Genomic DNA, 14,760 nt, shown 5'->3' with positions numbered 1-14,760 from the left:
TATAACCAGATTCTAGTGGGTGATCCTTGCTATAACTAGATTCTAGTGGGTGATCCTTGCTATAACCAGATTCTACTGGGTGATCCTTGCTATAATCAGATTCTAGTGGGTGATCCTTGCTATAACCAGATTATTTTCCTGTCAGGTTTGCAACACAGAATGGTTCAGGTATTAGAAATATTTTGTACATACAAGTTTTCTGTTGTGTGATTTTAATACTAGCTTGCTTGTTGAAACACTGGTTAAAATAAAGCTTGCTAGGTTTTTAATTAGTTCAGACACAGGTGACAAGAAGTTTCTGTTTACTTTTGCTGAAAAAGAAAACCTTAGCCTATTACAATGAATCATTAATTCAGAAATGCACAATAAGGTACAGCTAACAAATTTTTTTAAGCTGGTCTAAATGTTAGGAGTTCATCTTTACTGTCACAGAAACAGATAATGCTCAATGCAAACTTTAAAGCTTACCACAGAAAGAGATAGTCGCTTCACAGATTGCCCTGGAGTGCTGGAACGTGATGCTACTGGAGGGAGGGGAGGTAGCTGGGCATAAGCAGCAGAAGAGCTGTGAGTCGAGAGCTGCAAAACAGTGTAAATAGTAGAAATCATGGCCAGCCCAGGGCACAGCAGAAATAATTATATTTATATACACATATGTCTGCATTCACATAAACAGGTGAGCAAATATGAAAGTGTGCAAGCAGCAATGGATGCAAATGTACACGAACATGCATATCGTATGTCTCTCATGTCTCTATGCAGGTACATATATATTACTACAAACAGACATGCAAACACACACATTTAGATTTGTGTGCACAAAAACAAAAGTTATGTGCTCACCATAACATTGCAGCTCTGTTGCCTCTTTCGGTCCTTTCTCAACCAATGTATTTCTGATCCATCCTCAGATTCAAATTCAGTCATTTTTCAGACTTAAGATCTGTAGCTCAACTCCTCTCCTTACCCATAATCCTGTTCAAACCCAACATTACCTCAGATCATGTCTGTCTAGTATACATATATCTGCATATACATATATATATATATATATATATATATATATATATATATAGAGAGAGAGAGAGAGAGAGATTCACTTTGAATCATTGAATGTTCAGAACATCGACGTTTTGATCATCGAGAGCAGAACACTGATGTTCAGAACATCGAAGGTTTAAAATGAACCATAAAAACAACAAAAAAAATCACAAAAATTATGTTATGCAGGGGGACTTCGCCCCCTGCACCCCCCATGTGGGCAGCTGTGCCCCCCACACCCCCCTACTTTAATATTCCAACTCAGAGATCGCACTACAGTGGGGTAAGGGAAATCTCCCATTTACCTCTATACCTTGCTGCCCTGCAAACACACCCAACATTCCACAATCTCACTTACCTGGCACTTCCACTTTAAACCTTCGATGTTCTGAACATCGATGTTCTGGTCTCGATGATCAGAACATTCGATTATTTAAAGTGGAACCATATATATATATATATATATATATATATATATATATATATATATGCATGTATGTATACACACACACACACACACACACACACACACACACACACACACACACACACACACACACACACACACAATGCCGAACACAATACCGAGACCATAATGCCAAAACTTTAATACAATGAAACGTTATAATCCTAATCCTAAATGTTTAAATACCAAAACACCTGTAAAGCTATAAGAGTCTATGCCTTTAAGACGATGCACATTATACAAAAAAAAAATGGTTACCGTTACATAGTAACCTCTAGTAACAACAGGAGAGATGAATGCTACAGGAAATTCTTAAAAAAGTAAGCAATTCTTCCTCATATAACTTTAAGTGTACCATTAAAAAGGAAAACTAAATTAAAAAACTATTACCGCTGTACATACAAATAGGTGCATAAATATAAATGAAGGCCTATCACTTTACCTCTACATAACATTTAAGAACGGATACAATCTGCACCTACAAAGCAGACCCTATGGAAGTTAAAAATAGTGTCTATATAACAAGTTAAAACACAGACCTGCTGGACATTATACAAGTGGTTTTTTTCCTTTGCTTTAGCAGGGGGGAAAGCCCTCCTGCACTCCCCCCCTCGCTAATTAAATATACCAACTGCGAGATTGCACTACCTTGAGGAAAAGGTACATTTATTATAGCTAAAACTGAACATATTCACAATAAAATTGACTTTATTTGAAATTGCACTAAAGTAGTCAGTTTTGTTGATGTATACACAAGGTGTACATGGTAAGATGCAATGACAGCTTAACAAAATATGATATTTTGAGATTTCGGCGTTATCATTATCCAAACGAAAATATGAAAATATACTTTACAGCCATTCAATTGCACACTCCTACAACAAACGTCCATTGTCCATTATCAAAAGTGGCAAATTCAAAAAGGAACTATAAATTCATTTCTAACATGCATGGATCTGTACTTGTTAGGAAATGACCTAATGAATTTTTCTTCTCTCAATTAACATGTCTGCCTGGTATCTACCTAAACTGTCTCTCTGCAGTTAGTACCTATGCTATTAAATGCATCTTTTGTTGTACTATGTTATCATGTTACTCTGAATTTTGTTTTTTTTAGGCATTGCTACATTCCTTGTAAATAACTTAATGCTAACCAAATTATTCAGACTTATTGCTACTGCATTCCCAAAATACTGTACTTTTGCCTTGTATATATTGATATTGTATATTGTATATTTATGTCTGTTTTTTGCACTGTTAAGTATCTTACAACTTGAATTGTTAGCTTTTTTCTTATTTTTTAATTACTTTCCTGGAGCTTTTCTCCTTGGGTTTCTGCTGAAAAAGGGCACTCTAGGCCCAGTCAAACTAACCCAGTTAACAAATGTAAAAATAAATAAATAATAAATAAAATAAATTATATCCGGGATTATGACATTTCAATGTAATGAAGCTTAGACATTATTGTCTTGGTATTATGATGTTTGACATTATGAACATTCAACATTAAAAAGCAGATCCATATATATATATATATATATATATATATATATATATATATATATATATATATATATATATACAGATATATGTGTGTGTGTGTGTGTGTATATATATATATATATATATATATATATATATATATATATATATATATGTATAGGTATACATTTGATTGTAATACGGTCGAAAGCAGTGTGGCAAAATCTCACAAATGCGAATGTAGTTGTTGCGAATTGCAAAACACCTCCCCTTTTTGACCCATGGCAGCGTTTGTTTAGGTGGTAGAGCTTTGGGAAATATCACAGTTGGTGTTTGGTATGATATTCCGACTGTTCGGCAATGAGAAATTCGGTAATAACACTCTGTGTTATACCCGATCGAGCAATGTTAGCTCGATCAAACTAATGTATTATATATATATATATATATATATATATATATATGTATATATATATATATATATATATATATATATATACAATGAAACATAGAATAAAGGGAATCAGACAGCCTACTGTAAAGGGGAGAATAAAATTCTACTTGCCCTAAAGGACATACCAGAAATCTAAATGAAGGTCTTTTATGAAATGGAAGGGGAGATGGAGGGAGGGAGATTGAGGAAGGATGGAAAGAGACAATAAAGATGCATAGTTATGGCGAGTATATAACTTGTATCTGATGTTGTCTTTTCTGTCCATTCTTCAATCAATGGGACAGATTCCCCAGCTACTTGAATCCCAGGATGGTCTTCAGGGAAGGATATTCTGGATGTTAGAACTGAAAGCCCCCCATCCCTGGAAAAAATATCCACTTTGTTGTGAGCAATAAATGTATTAACAATGGACCAGGTAGCAGCAACACAAATATCATCAATTAGTGTTCTAGACAAAAAGACAAAAGAAGTGATAACTGATCCTGTTGAATGTGCCTTTGGGTTTTTGGTAAAGTCAAGAAGTGATGTATGCTGTCATTGGCCCTAGAAGCTGTAGAACCAATCTTGCCAGATGGGTTTGAAAGGAAAGCAGTTATAAGGCTTGGCTTGATTCCACAGTGTGGACAACCTGGCTTTTGGTAGCCTTGTTATTTGGGAAGTAGTGTCCAAATGTACAACTATGAACTGCAGAACTTGTGTAGGGGAGAGTTGCAACTTGTTGTAATTCAGTGTAATATATAGTTTAGAGCCAAGCTGAAGAGGACAATCCCTGTAATATGTAGTTTGGAGCCAAGCTGAAGAGGACAATCCCTGTAATATGTAGTTTGGAGCCAAGCTGAAGAGGACAATCCCTGTAATATGTAGTGTAGAGCCAAGCTGAGGAGGACATTCCCTGTAATATGTAGTTTAGAGCCAAGCTGAAGAGGACAATCCTTGTAATATGTAGTTTAGAGCCAAGCTGAAGAGGACAATCCCTATAATATGTAGTTTGGAGCCAAGCTGAAGAGGACAATCCCTGTAATATGTAGTTTGGAGCCAAGCTGAAGAGGACAATCCCTGTAATATGTAGTTTGGAACTAAGCTGAATAGGACAATCCCTGTAATATGTAGTTTGGAGCCAAGCTGACGAGGACAATTCTTGTAATATGTAGTTTAGAGCCAAGCTGAAGAGGACAATCCCTGTAATATGTAGTTTAGAGCCAAGCTGAAGAGGACAATCCCTGTAATATGTAGCTTGGAGCAAAGCTGAAGAGGACAATCTCTGTAATATGTAGTTTAGAGCCAAGCTGAAGAGGACAATCCCTGTAATATGTAGTTTGGAGCCAAGCTGAAGAGGACAATCCCTGTAATATGTAGTTTGGAGCCAAGCTGAAAAGGACAATCCCTGTAATATATAGTTTGGAGCCAAGCTGAAGAGGACAATCCCTGTAATATGTAGTTTGGAGCCAAGCTGAAGAGGACAATCCCTGTAATATGTAGTTTGGAGCCAAGCTGAAGAGGACAATCCCTGGCATGAGCTAGAAGATAGTCGGTAGGAGCAGCGAGGAGTCAGTCATCCAGACAGGTGAACACTTGGAACCACTGCAGTCTGAGATGAGCTACAACTACTGCCATGCATTAAGTCAACACCCAAGAGGTGGTGATAAAATCAAAGGGTAGGGCTGTGAACTGGAAAAGACCATCTCCCAGCCAGAAATGTAGAAACCTTCAGGACTGTTTGCCTATTCTGATGTAATAGTAAACATCTTGCAGGTCTATTGAACACATCCAATCAACCTTCTGTAGTAATGGGAGAATGGACTGTACCATGACCATTCGGAACTTTGAGTGTTTGACAAATAGAGCTAGACAGCTTATGTCCAGGATTGGCCTGAGGTCCCCAATCTTTTGTGGCCCTAAAAAGAATCTCAAGTATGTTCGGAAGGCTTGTTGGTCTGATGGGACCTTTTTGGATGACTCTTTTTGATGGCAGCTTTACTAGTTCCAATGCTGCTGCTCTTCTTTAGTGGGGATGGAATGTTGGGGAAGCTTTTGTTGTTGGTGGTGGGCAAAGAAAAGGGATATGATAGCCTCTGGGGATGACTGACTACACCCAGACATCTTCGATGATGGACGTCCTCCAGACAGAGTGCAACAGTCAGGCAACCCTTCAGGAGTGCTAAGGCTTTTCAATGAAGGGACCTCTAAAGCTTTGGTTCTATAGACCTTCTCTGCCATGAGGATGATGTCTGCCATTAGAGTATCCCAGTCTGCCTTGGGGGATCTATCTCCATAAGAGCCTTGGGAAAAGCCTTGAGACTTACAAAAACACATTTTCCTAACCCCTTTCTAATTCCTGGAAAATGTCTTCTGAGGGGTTGAAAATAGTATTCCTACAGCAGAAAGAGTTTTCCCATACTTTTCACTTAATAACAGAGTATCCTTGATCTTTTGGCCAAAACAAGTCGATCCATCAAAAGGATCATTGATGAAGGACATCTTAAAGGGTTCTGTAAAATCACACTAGTGCATCCAGGCATGCCTCTGTTCTGTAATGCCTGTGTCTGCAGCTCTAGAAACACTCTCCATTGCATTTAAAATCCAATGTACACAGGTATTAAAAAGGGACTGCAGGATGGCCAGTTGTGAAGCCACAGTTTTTCTGTCCTCCACAGACATGGACCCAGAGAGGGACTTACAAAATTCATTGGTTAAGTCCCTCTGAAACCTCATCATGTGTACCAAGTAGTTTAGCAATCTCAAGGCAGACATTGCTAGAGCATAAATACTCTTCCCATATCTGTCCAGAGCCATAGAGTCTCTGTTAGGAGGGTGAACAGACGAGCTTTCCTCAGAAAGCTTCCCTTTGTGGCTGCTTTTACTACACAATATCTACCCCAGGCCTTTGGGCCAATGAGCATGGTCTTTAAGGGCTACTAAATACTTATCAGATTTCCTTGGAAATGGTTCCACCACATTCAGTTCCTTCCATGCCCAGCAATAGATCAGGTCAATCATCTCATCAAATGGGGAATTTATCTAGGAAGTAGTTGAGCCAGTGCCAAAAGCTTTGAGGAAAACTGATTTCTCCTGAGAAGGGGCTTTAGACAACCAGCCACATGTCTGTCTCAATAACATTTCTGTCTCTGTCTCTTTCCCGGTCAACAAATGATAAATAAAAATAAAAATAAAAAAAAAAAAATAATAATTTCAAGGAGTGATCTGGGGACTCCTCCCCTTCATTGAAAGCTGTATCTTCTGTTAATGACTCCTCTGGGGAGTCAAATTGCCTCCTATTACACTTATGCTTCCAAGAAGCTTCTACAGAGGGATGTTCAGGGCAAGACTCGGAAGTCAGATGAGAGTCAGTAAACAAGGACTGTCTTGAAGGTAGTTTGCACTGGCTTCCCCAAAGGGACAGCATGATTAGGATCAGGACTCTGAGTCAATGGTTGTGGAGGAGGTGGAGCAAGGGTGGGCAAGGATGTCCCTGTTTCTGACTTGAAGAAGGCTCTTCCTACAGTCTCGAAAGCAGATGCAGAAGCAGAACTCAAAACTTCCCCAGTCAGACTGAAGCTCCGTAGCCTGGACGGTCAAGAATATCTTCCCGACCCTGCCTTAAAACTGAAGTTGGTGCCAAACTGTCTGGTGCTGGAACTCCAAGGGGAAGATACAGATATGAAATTCTTAGGGTTAAGCCACTCCTCTTAGATTTGGCACCAAAACTTTGGCTCCGAGATCCATCCTGCTCCAACAAGATTGGAGCCAGCTGAATCAGAGAAGATGCTAGAGTTGAAGAAATCCACAACTTTGGATCCAAAGATGACAATCCTAAGAGTCTTGGGTCTAAGGGCTCCAAAACTGAGGGACATATCTGAATAGGGATGGCAAAAGGCATGGGAGATGGTACAAATCTCATGGGTCTGATGGGAGAGGGAGCAGGGAGCACTCCTAACTGAATCTGGGTCTGGAGAGAACTTCCAAATGAATTTGGGTCCTGAGAAATTTTGTCCACATCAGCAAACTTCTGGTAGACCTGAAGGATGACGGCACAGTCATGTAGCAGTAGCATTGTCATCTGACAGCAAGAGGTTCTCCAGTTCGATTCTTGGCTGGACTGCCTTCTGTGCAGAGTCTGCCTGTCCTCCTTGCTTTTGTGTGAGTTTCCTAGGGGTGTTCCAGTTGCCTCCACATTACAAAGACATGCGGCTGGTGCATTTCTCCCTGGGCCTCCACTGAAAATTGGCTTTGTTCCAAGTTGGACTTTCCCAATAAACAAATGCTAAATAAAAAAATAATAAATAAATGAAGATGAGGAAGGGGGTCTAGAAGCTCTCTTGACTGGTGAATCCTGTAAGAAGGAAGAATGTAACCTGGAAGCAACCAGCTCCAGGGAAAATCTTGGTTCCCTATAAGGTGAAGTCCTGAAAGAGGCAAAAGATTGATCCAAGGCAGCAGACGATTCGATGCCTTAGACACCTTAGCTGTCAGAGCCAAAGTAAGAACCAAAGAATGACAGTGGTTAGGGAATCACGTTCTAGATTGTTTAGCCTTGTCTTTTTGTTTATCTCCCTTGTCCCCTTTGTGTTTGTCTGAAGGCTTCTTTCCAGATGGAGATGCTCCAGTGGCAGGTGGAGGAATGAGACCTTTATGGAATAATTTGTTCTGATGTCCAACCTCTGCTCTGTGCCCAAAGGCAGTGCAGATTTCACAATCCTTGTCTAAGTGTCGAGCTCTCAAACAATACATGCACTTAATGTAAGAGTTGGAATTTGGCGTCTTATGGTCACAAGAAATACACTTCTTAAAACATGTTGGTCAAGAAAAAACAACAACCACACAGTAATGAACTCCAAGTATTACAAGACAACTACAATGGGAAAAAGAAGAAAGGAAGCCAGCAATGGAAAATGCAGAATACCCTACAGAACAAGGGGCAAAGATAGAATAATAACAACAGTGGTAATGAGAGGTACAGGTAAACTAGTGCTAAAAAATAGGCAGAAATAAGAGAAAGCCCAGAGTGGCAGTAAAAAGGGCAATATCTATTGTAATTAACTAACTTATTTTTATAAAACAGGAGGACAAGATACAATAGATAAAAGGAAAAAGTACTATAGTACTATAATAGCTAACAAAAGGTTCACACATCTCTGAGCTTGAGCCATGAAACCATGTCAGAATGCAAACAGCAGCAAACAAGACCTGAGGTAATTTTGGGCTTTGCTGAAAATTATGGGTAAAGGGAGGAGCCTGAGCTATGGCTCCTAAGTATTGAAAAATGGCTGAAGATGGATCTGAAGACAGATCCAAAACCCATTTTTTGAGGAATGGCCGGAAAAGACATCACATCAAAAGTTATGAACTTAGCATAACTTTACATTTGTGTTATCATATTATGTCCATTCCTTAGTAGATGGATCTTGGATCCAACTGGCTTCAGCCACTTCAAAGCTTCATATCTCATTCTTAGGCCCACCCCTACCAACAATCCCCATGAGCAGAACACGGTACCCTAGATCGAGTTTGCCCTTCCAAAAACTTTTGAAAAATTTTTAGGAGCACACAATGGAAACATAGTAATATATTTTAAAAGGAAAAAAAGACTATCTACAATAACAATAAGTAAAAAGACAAGCTTAACCTTCAGGAGTCTAAGCAACGTCAGCTAGATCCATCTCAGAATGAGAACAGGATAAAGAAAAATTATTTATGAAAAATAAGGAGAGGAATGGAGGGCAAGTAGTTGAGGAATGGATGGAATATGATAACACAACTTTAACATTCTGGTAAGTACATAAATTTCGTATCTGATATTGTCTTTTCCATCCATTACTCAACAGATGGGACAGAGTCACTAGCTTCTTTTATACATGGGAGTCCTCAGAGTCCTCATGGAAAGATAATCCTGAGCACAGCTGAACAAAAAAAGGCCCTGGATCTGGACTGAATATCCAATTTATAATGTGAGATGAAGGTATGGACTTTTGAGCAGATAGCTGCAGCACAAATATCCTAAATTGAAAAACTGGAGAAAAGCCTATAGAAGAAGCCACAGATATGGTAGAAAAAGAAGTTATGTCTTACCATAACATTCCATGTGAATTGTTCATCTCGCCTTTGTTCTTACGCATGGGTTCGGACGGCCACTTCTACAGCTCTGCATCTTGAGAAAGCTCGAGGCACAGTCCTATCCCACAATCCCCTAGTGCTAACCCTCAGATCTAGTTTGCTAACACCAGAAGATAACAATGCGCCCCAGGCACTAGCAGAAATTTAAAGATAAGGGGGCAGCAATGCCCCAAAAACAGCTAGATAATGAGAAGAGAAACAGCTAGATAATGAAAAGAGTACCCTGACAACAGGAGCAGCCAGACACTAACAGAAGTTGTTGAAGACAAGCTGAACTGGAATCCAAATCATCCCGTTCTCCGAAAAAAACATAGGCTGGGGGATGGAGAGTGGGCAGTAAGAACAAAGGTGAGATGAACAATTCACATGGAATGTTATGGTAAGACATAACTTCTTTATGTGAAATTGTTCAATCTTGCCGTTTGTTCTTACGCATGGGTAGCGTCCCTAGCTCCATTACCCTGGGTGGTTCATGGGAGAACATTCCTGAGGACTGTGGAACCAAAGGAGGCCATATCTTTGGAGTTCTTGTCCAACTTATAATGGAGAATGAAGGTATGAGGCTTCGCCTAGGTTGCTGCTGCACAAATAGTATCCAATGGCAAACGGGCTGCATGGGCTAGAGATGTGGCCATAGCCCTGGTAGAATGAGCCTTGGGTTGAAAAGATAATTGTTGTTTCGTCTGTGAATAGATAAATTTAATACAATCTGTTAGCCATTTAGACAAGGTAACTTTGGTAACCGCCATACCTTTTCTTTGGTCAGCAAAGGATATAAATAGCTGGTCTGATTTTCTGTCATCTTTTGTCCTTTGCAAATAAAACCTGAGTTGTCTGTGGGCATCTAACTTATGCAGCATATATTCCAACTTGTTAGTGTGATCTTTGAAAAAGGTGGGAAGTTCGATGGATTGGTTAATATTTGAAAGTGAACAAACTTTTGGGAGAAAAGACGGATTGGTGCGTAATGTCACTCTATCCGAGTGAAAAATCAAGTAGGGAGGTTGAACAGATAGCACGTGTAATTCCGAAATTCTACGAGCAGAGGTTACAGCCACCAAGAATAATGTTTTCCATGACACGAACTTAAGAGAGGCTATGGAGGCTGGTTCAAAAGGGGGTAACATTAACTGGGATAAAATTAAATTAAGATTCCAAGGAGCAACTGGGTTACGAATGGAAGGGAGGAGGTGAAAAGTGCCTTTCAAAAACGCCTTGCAAAGTCTGTGGGACATGATGGAAGAATTTTTGCAACCCACATGAAAGTTCAATATGGCCTCCAGTTGGACTCTAACTGTGGACGATGATGCTCCTTCTTCAAAGATCTTAGACAGAAACTCCAAAATTTTGTGCACCGGTGCTTCTGTTGGATCTAATCCTTGTTGTAATGCCCAATAAGAAAAACGTGTCCACTTGCTCCGGTAAGTCTTGGTAGTGGATGGTTTAAGAGAGGAAACAATTATACGTTAAACCGCAGGGGACAAAAGGTTTGACCTGGCTAGGATGGGAAGAGGAGCAGCCAAGCTGTCAATTTTAGGGCCTGCAGGGATTGATGAGGGGCTCCAGACGCATGGGTCAAAAGGTCTGGAACTGGGTCCAGAATCCATGGCTCCTCGATTTGATGGGCCTGAAGAAAGGGGAACCAGATCTGTCGAGGCCAGAATGGAGCTATCAGAATTATGGTCCTTTCCAGACATTTGGCTTTCTGTAGAAACCTGGGGATTAACAGATTGGATGGAAAAGCATACAGGAGACCCAGGGGCCAATCGTGAACCAGTGAATCTCTAGGGACACTCCCTGGTGGAGGGAGAAGGGCAAAGTAGCTTCTGCATTTGGCATTCATCGGCGATGCAAAAAGGTCACAGCAAGGCTGGCCCCACTTGCGGAATACCGCTTCTGCCACTTGAGATTTCAGAGACCACTCGTGAGGTAACAGGATGGCTCTGCTCAACCTGTCTGCAATTACGTTGGACGTCCCGGGAATGTGCATTGCTATCAGAAAGCGTCTGGTGGAGACAGCCCATTGCCAGATCCTGAGGGCCTCTCTGCATAGTGGATAAGATCTTGTTCCTCCCTGTTTGTTGATGTACCAGACCACTGACATGTTGTCTGTCTGGACTGCCACTGTTCCTTGAGGTAAGACGCCGTGAAAGTGTTGCAATGCTAGAAACACCGCTCTTAGCTCTAGGACATTGATGTGCAGTTTGCATTCTGTTCTGGACCATTGACCTTGGACCATCTTTCCCTGGAACAAACCCCCCCACCCGATCAGGGAAGCGTCCGTGGTTATTGTCGCTATCGGGGTTGGCAGGGTAAACGGTCGACCTTGTGTCAAGTTTTGAGACAGCATCCACCATCGTAGATCCTGCTTGCAGCAGGATGTGATTAGAATCTCGTGTGACAATGGCAGGTGCTGATAGGACCACTGGGCGAACAGTAGCCATTGTAGGATCCTCATGTGCATTCTTCCTAGAGGGACTGCAACCAGTGCAGCTGACATTAATCCCAGGACTCTCAAAACCTTTTTTGCTGTAGCTTTTGTCTTTTGAAGGAGTACTGCAATTTGCTCCCTTAGTTTTGAAACCTTTTCTGGTGGAAGTCTGACCGTGACCAAGGTAGTGTCCAGTTCTACCCCTATAAATGAGATACGCTGTGATGGCGATAAGGTAGATTTTTCAAAATTGATTGTAACGCCAAGACGGGAACAAAGACTGATTGTGTAATCTTTTGCTTGGAGCAGATGATACTCGGTGGTGGCGGAGAGGAGCCAGTCGTCTAGATACGGAAACACCCGGAATCCTTGTTGTCTCAAGTGAGACACTACTACTGCCATACACTTGATGAACACCCTGGGGGCTGAGGTGAGACCAAACGGCAGAGCCCGAAACTGAAAATGACTGGCTCCTAGCCGGAAGCGCAGGAATCTTCTGGACGGTCTGGTCATTTTTATATGGTAGTACGCGTCCTTGAGATCTATAGAGCACATCCAGTCTCCTTCCTGCAGAAAAGGGAGGATTGACTGTAGCGTGACCATCCGAAACTTCTCCTTCACAACGAAGGTGTTTAGTTTGCTGAGATCCAGAATTGGTCTCCAGTCCCTTGTCTTCTTTGGAACTAAAAAAACCTTGAGTAAGTTCTGGATCCTATTTGGTCTGCTGGGACTGCTTGGATGGCTCTTTTCCTGAGCAGCTTCTGGATCTCTAAGGCTGCCTGATCCCGCAGATTGGGTGGAATGTCTGGGAATCTTTTGGTGGTAAGGGTAACGTTTATTAATTTTATGTCGTAACCTCTGGTAATTATAGTTTGTACCCACGCATCTGAGGTTAAATTTCGCCAGGCCAGCAGGTACAAAGTTAAGCATCCCCCGAATGCCTCCAGAGCAGGACAGTCGGGCCTCCTCTCAGGAGTGCTGGAAAGGCTTGCCAGAGAAAGTATCTCTGTCGCCCTGGTTTTGCGGACCCCCTCTGCCGTATGGACAGCGTCTTCCATTCCTTCCTCCTCCTCTGCCTCTGGAAGGGGCATTATCACTCTGTGTGGGCTGAAAGGAAGCCTGTGTCTTACGGAACCACATCTTTCCGCCTCTTTGCCCTTTGGGGTATGGTCTGGAAGGTGCGGAAAAACGGACTCCTACAGCAGATAGGGTCTTCCCTTCTTGCTCACACCTAGTGAGGGTCTCCTTTACTTTGGGGCCAAAAAGAGAGGCACCATCAAACGGGACGTTAGTAAAAGAAGACTTGAAGGATTCCACAAAGGAGCACAGCCGCAGCCAGGATTGTCTCCTAAGAGCAATCGCTGAAGCTGCCACTCTACTCGCACCTTCGGCCGCATATGAAATGAGCCTCATGGAGGAGTTGACTATAGAGTTAAGGGTATTAAGTTGTGCTGTCACTTTCTCGGTAACCGATCCCTCTGTAAACGTGTAAAATGCATCAAGTAGTTCAGCGATCGCATGGAAAAAGTCGCAGAACTGAAAACGCACTTCCCATATCTGTCCATCATCCTAGAATCCTTATTAGGAGGATGGACAGCAGAAGAGGACTCTGACATGTCCTTCTTAGTGGCTGCCGCCACCACCATAGTATCCACTGGAACACCCTTGGTAAGAAAACTCTTGTCCTGGGGGGCTGTTATAAACTTATTCGGCCTGCGGGGAACTGGTTCCACCATGTCAGGTGTCTCCCAAGCCCTATGAGCTATCAGGTCCATAAGTTCGTCAAAGGGAGGGGTCACCCAGGAGGTAGAAGGTAGAGCCCCGAATGCCTTCAGCAATACTGATTCATCCACAGAAGGGTTAAGTGGCTGCCAATCTCAACTCTGTTTTAGGATCTCCAGGATGTCCGCAAAGGAGACATCCTCCGAGGGGGACTGTGGGGACCCTTCTGCTTCATCTAAATCTGTATCTGATGTAAGAGATTCCTGTGGGGAATCTATGTGCCTCCTCTTGCACAGTCTTTTCCTTGGTACTTCTTCAGATGGGGCTTCTGGAGAAGCGTCCGAGGAACCGGGAGCACCCTCTGGGGGCAACTGAGGCATTGGGTCTCGACGCTTCGTAGGAGCCGAGGATACAGAAGTCGAACGTGGACCCTTAGGGGGAGGAGAAGAAGAATCCGATGAGATATGTGTCTGTTTCGACAAGACCTTCCTCATGGTGTCGAAGGCACCGGTATCCGGATCCGAAGACCTTCCTGGTTTCGAGAAACCAGGAACAATCCCCAAGACCGGGGGTCCGGGCTCCGACCCAGAGGACGGTGCCGAACTAATCTGAGCAGAGGCTCCTAGGGGGAGAGTCAGTACTGAAATCTCGGTTCGACTGTCCGCCCCGGAACCAAGGAACGATAGTCGGCTCCGGGACCCCTTGATCCATTCCGAGGGCGTCAAGGTCAACGGTACTGAAAGCATGGCTGTAGGCTTCGGTATCGATGGTTCTACCATCATTGGAACTTCGACTCTTGGCTCCGAAGACTCGACAGGTCTCGGAGGAGGAGCAGTAGATGACCCAGGGAGGGCTTCGAGTTTCGAAACCAGCTGGGACGAAACTTCGATCAATTTAGAAAGGGCCGAATTCTCCATTAACTTCTGTATCACTCGATCCACATCCGAATCAGATAAGGATCTCGAAGAGTGGGTCGAAGGGGCCGAAGTCGTCACCGAGTGAAGGATCGATGGCGGCAGAACCTCCGAGACCGGCTCCAAGACCGGAGTCTCG

General features: G+C 42.5%; 1 protein-coding gene across 6 annotated transcripts in view; it reads right to left on the bottom strand.

The window, feature by feature from the left end:
* The window catches only part of PLEKHA4 (pleckstrin homology domain containing A4), a 2,050,101-nt gene that overhangs the window by 662,091 nt on the left and 1,373,250 nt on the right, over positions 1-14,760 (bottom strand). For all 6 annotated transcript variants that reach the window (XM_044059475.1, XM_044059472.1, XM_044059474.1 and 3 more), the window contains one exon: positions 469-579. In XM_044059475.1, coding sequence (XP_043915410.1) covers positions 469-579 — 111 coding nt within the window. The remainder of the gene's footprint in view (positions 1-468; positions 580-14,760) is intronic.

This window comes from Protopterus annectens, chromosome 17.part0 (genome assembly GCF_019279795.1).
Source record: "Protopterus annectens isolate FY-2018-M chromosome 17.part0, PAN1.0, whole genome shotgun sequence".
NCBI lineage: Eukaryota > Metazoa > Chordata > Ceratodontiformes > Protopteridae > Protopterus > Protopterus annectens.
Note: the sequence above shows the minus strand (reverse complement) of the source record. Positions and strands in the feature narration are given on the sequence as shown.